This window comes from Mandrillus leucophaeus, unplaced genomic scaffold (genome assembly GCF_000951045.1).
Source record: "Mandrillus leucophaeus isolate KB7577 unplaced genomic scaffold, Mleu.le_1.0 Scaffold7, whole genome shotgun sequence".
In the NCBI taxonomy this organism is placed as follows: domain Eukaryota; kingdom Metazoa; phylum Chordata; class Mammalia; order Primates; family Cercopithecidae; genus Mandrillus; species Mandrillus leucophaeus.
The window spans coordinates 1127691-1132747 of NW_012107585.1; the positions used below are offsets into that span (position 1 = coordinate 1127691).

The following is a 5057-nucleotide window of genomic DNA, read 5'->3' on the forward strand; positions in this document are numbered from 1 at the left end:
AAAAAAAAAAAAAAAAACCAGCTAAAGTAGTCAGTGAACAAAAAAGATCAATTTCTCCATAATAAATTAATATAATACACAACCAAAACTTAATGTTATTTAAAGGAATGCCTTAAGAGGTAGGTTTTTTCCCCAAATAAATACCTAATATGTTCATTAATAACCAGAACATTCCAAAGAAAATGATAAGCTAGGCTCATCACACCTGTAATCCCAGCACTTCGGGAGGCCAAGGAGGGTGGATCGCCTGAGGTCAGGAGTTCCAGACCAGCCCGACCAACATGGCGAAACCCCATTTCTACTAAAAACACAAATAAATTAGATGGGCATGGTGGCAGGCGCCTGTAATCCCAGCTGCTGGGGAGGCAGAGGCAAGAGAATCGCTTGAGCCAGGGAGTCGAAGTTTGCAGTGAGCCAAGACTGCGCCACTGCACTCCAGCCTGGGTGAGAGTGGGACTCCGGTCTCAAAAAAAAAAAACCAAAACAAAAAAAAAAAAGCGCAAATGATAAGCTATATAAGCACCTGGCATAAACTCAATAAATACATACTATCCTAAACGCACCCCCCTGCCCATTCTTCTCACAAAGAATAGGCCCTACCTTCTTCCCAATGAGCACTTCAAGCAACATCCACAGCAAAATATTTGTAGCATACAGGCCTAAGGTACATTATTGTCTCTTTAAAATTATGAACTCATCACACGTACAAATGGCTCTTTAAAACGGTCCAGTAAACTGCTACACTATGCCTTAAATTGCTGTCTATTATGTACTTAAAAATATTTACTAGCAATTGGAGGTTAATATGGCAACTATTACCGGGTGGCAATTATTGCTATTAAAAATATATAAATACTGTAACACCATGTGCTACTAACAACAAAATGCTAAACCAAAAACATACATTAACAAACTGTAAATATTTTCATTACAGAAAATGACGGCTGGGTGCAGTGGCTCATGCCTGTAAACCCAGCACTTTGGAAGGCTAAAGCGGGTGGATCACCTGAGGTCGGGAGTTCAAGACCAGCCTGATCAACATGGAGAAATCCCGTCTCTACTAAAAATACAAAATTAGCCGGGCGTGGTAGCACATGCCTATAATCCCAGGTATTCGGGAGGCTGAGGTAGGAGAATCGCTTGAACCTGGGAGGCAGAAGTTGCGGTAAACTGAGATCGCGCCTTTGCACTCCAGCCTGAGCAACAAGGAGAAACTCCATCTCGAAAAAATAAAAAATAAAAGGAAAGAAAATGAACCATCATAGGAAAAAAATGCTTTAAACATAAATTATAAAATCACAATGAACTTGTACAAAAAAATACCTTGTGTATTTTAGCACTTTGAAAATTAGAGAAACCATTCCCTTTTCCTAGTTTGCCTTTTATAGTCCACCCTACTCTAGCTCAAAAAAAAAAAAAACAGATTTCGAAGTTTCTACATTTGCAACTGTCTTCCCTTTCTGGGGGAAAAAAAAAAAAACGCTTAAGACAAAAAGAAATTAGGTCAACAATAGATTACCTTAAAAGCTTCAAATATAGAATTAATGGTCTTCAATAGGAATTATGGACTAATGGGTGTACGAGTGTCTCAATCCAGCAAGAATTTGAGATTATCACCCAATTATCCATAGTCAGGAAGATTCTAAGCAAATAAGACATGAAAGTGGAGGATACATATCTAAGAATTAGAGATCACTCCCTCGTATCAAAGAACACATACTTAAGTCTAGTTAAAGGGCACAAAATCACTTTCTCCGTATTAACTCAATAGAGAAAAATACATACTTAACATCCAGAAACCAGGTCTTCTCGCAAGAATGAGTTCACATACCACAGGATGCCCCGTTACACTTTTCAAAAAGGCAGATTTAACACACTTTGAACGATTAACTGAGTGAATATATGAAAAGTCACCCAGAAATGTGATGGACAGCGTAAGAGAATAGTTTTGCGTCAGACAGGCAGAGCCAGGCATGCACTTAATGCAGCAGCTACAAATCTCACGGTTAGAATAAGAAACACATACAATCACCCATATCGTATATACACAAGGGCATTTTTCACACGTTAGGAAAAGGGAATGGATGTTGAAAAATTAATTTAGGAAATTGGATTCCATGCAATAAAAAATCAGAAAATTAAGTAAAAGACTAGCAGAAATCTTAAGGTGTCTGATTGCGCAATCAACTTTTGGTAAGCCATAATGAACACCTCAAGGTAATGGAAACTGGGTGTTATTACCATGGTACAGAACTTTAATTTCTTATTTCAATCTAAGTAATGAGAGTATTTAGGTAAATTCTTTATAAATACTTTTCTCTGCTTTAAAAAAAAAAGAAAAAAAAAATCTGCAGGCCAAAAGAAAAAAATGCAAGCCATGATTAAACCATAAAGCGTTCTTATAAAAAATATGCTTTATTTTGAACAAGGGATTAGATCTCCGTCAGAAATAACTATTATATACAATGTACTTTAGGCAACATACTTTTAATATTCCAGGTTGCTGCTTCTGTATAGCATTTTCAAAAAAAATATCAATTTGGAATCAGAAAAATGTACAAGTCAGCAGTTTAGATTTCTTTAATAGCACCTTATCCACACTCCATGTACAAGACAATGAAGACATTCTACATTCCTTTCAAAAAAAAAAAATCAACTAAGCATTACTACAGTTCTCTATTTCAAAGTTGCTACTTAAAAAATAATTATTCTTAAAAGAGCATATTCAAAAATCAATCCTTTGGTTTAAAGAGGTTTAGGGGAGAAATATCTGAAACACAAACCTTTAGTCAGTCAAAATCGAAGTACAGAATCCTCTCCTACAAAACCGCTTCTCCAAAAGAATCTCAAGCATGTTATCTCTGTAACGTTATCATTCTTACTTAAGCTTTTAAAAAAAAAAAAAAAGATAAAAGAAATGATATACCCTAAGAGACTGGCTATACATACACTTTCATACGTCTACACAATCTGTATATACACAGTCATTACCAGTCAGCATAATATATGATAATTTGGGAAATCTCTCTATTTGGTTATTTTAATTACCTGTGTCAATGTGATCACCAGTAACCACACAAAAACCATTTTAAATACCCCTTGATCAATATGTTTGCTAATCTGTGAGTCCCTGAACCTGACTGATACCAAACGATAAGACTGAGGAGGGAAAAAGAAGGGGCAAAAGGGGGTTTTACTCCCACATACCAAAAAAATCAAGGGAAAATTATCAAAATACTAAGAGAAAGGAATTCCAACTTATAACTGAATTTTAAGATGAAATATCTGGATTAAAATATTTCATTTAAAAAAATTTACCTGATCTTACTAGAGTGGGATCAATGATACTATGTCACTCAGTCTTTGTAGGTAAAAATCGCATGTGTTGATTTTTTGGTCTGTATTGTAACACATTTAATAACATAATACTTTCATTTGAAAAGTTGGCGAGAATTTGCATTTCTCCATTAGTCTCACAGCAAAAAAGCATCTAGGCCACCCATAATTAAATGTAACTAATTACAATTTGAACACTAAATTATTTATCCAGTGTAAACAAGGATTAAGAGGGAAATGATGCTTCTATCTACAGCGGGGGTTACAGAAAATAATTTCCAAAATGTATGTTCTCCAAAAGGGACTCACCTCCCCCTAAAAAAACCAGGGTACACAACTAAGTTGGGTGTTTTTAAGGATAAATTAAATAAACTGTTCAGCCAATTTTCCAATTATATTCTACGCTTGAAACGTAATTGCCTTACATCTGTTTACAAATCTTTGCTCAATATTTAAACAAATTCGTACTCTCCTGGGCACATAGCTATACATACAGTAACTCATGCACAAAGCACATATTTAAAGACCACGCACTGCAATTATTAGCCTAAACGCCAGGTTTAACAACGTGAATGTTTTCAGAGGTAGGTAATACGACCCAATAAAAAGCAAAGATGGCATTTACCACCAAATGTCACTGCCACCGCCAGGAAAGAGTTGCTGGAGCCCTATACATTTTTAATTTCGATGAATCTAGACGCCGTCGGCGGGTGCCAGGCTTCCACGAGAACAATTGACACCCTAACTGCTTCAAGATTAAGGCAGGCGATTCAAATCCGAAGGAAAAGTTGTCAATTATCAGAGAGAGAGCGCGAGAGAGGCGAAACCAGATAAAAGCGATGTTATCAAACCGCCCAGCTTGTTGCTTTTGTGTGTGTGTGTGTGTGGATTCGTTGTTAGGACAGAGAAAACAGTTTTTAAAAGACACAGAAGGAGAGAAAGAAAAAAAAGCTTTCTCCACCTTCCGTCGGCTCGGTGCAATGGCTTTACGGCTCTCCAGCGTAGTAAGCCCCGAGAGGCAAGCGGCTGTCGATGTTTACAATCGCGGGAGCTTCGGGTGCAAGAGTCCTTTCCTGACACAATCGCATTCAATCAACTGTTTTCGGGCGAAATTGCAGGTGTCATTATGGAATTTAAAAAAATTCAAAAGGCAGGCGGGCGGGCGGGCAGGCAGCCGATCCGACAACGGGGAAGAGGTTGCCGATCGGAGGCGCGGGCAGCACAAGGCAAAGCCTTCCACATTTACGGGGGGAAAAAAAGGGGGGAAAGGGGAGGAGAAGGGGAGTGCAATTGCAACAGAGGGTGGGCGTTCGAAGTGCGACCCAGAATCCGCAGCTCCGAGACTTCCACATGCAAATTCCACGCCGAGCGCCGCGCTCACAAATGATTTTTAAAGAGCCAAATAAACACTGGATGGGATCCAAGGCGAGAAAGAGACGATCCAAAAGGGGGAGAATCGGCGAGAGGCGAACGGCGGGGAGACGCGAGGGAGGGGCGAAGTCCCGGCGGCGGGAGGAGAAAGTTGGTCGGCGGCGGAGGTCGGGGAGCCCCCCCTCCCCGACACAGCCCCCTCCCCGCAGCCCGGCTACTCACCAGCGAAAAGAGGTTGGAGTGACAATCCTCCAGGCTCGCCCCGTTCGCCACCCAGTTCGCTGCCGCAGTCATGATCCTCCGCGAGCCCGGCCGCCAGAGCGGGGCATGTCGGAGCGAGGCGTCCGAGG

The 5057-nt window shown here is 39.9% G+C and overlaps 1 protein-coding gene across 1 annotated transcript in view; it reads right to left on the minus strand.

The window, feature by feature from the left end:
• Positions 1 to 5051, minus strand: part of MED13L (mediator complex subunit 13-like) — a 324163-nt gene extending 319112 nt beyond the window's left edge. Inside the window, exon 1 of the mRNA XM_011964393.1 lies at positions 4930 to 5051. Coding sequence (XP_011819783.1) covers positions 4930 to 5001 — 72 coding nt within the window. The 5' untranslated portion in view covers positions 5002 to 5051. The remainder of the gene's footprint in view (positions 1 to 4929) is intronic.
• Between the last annotated feature and the right edge of the window lie 6 nt (positions 5052 to 5057).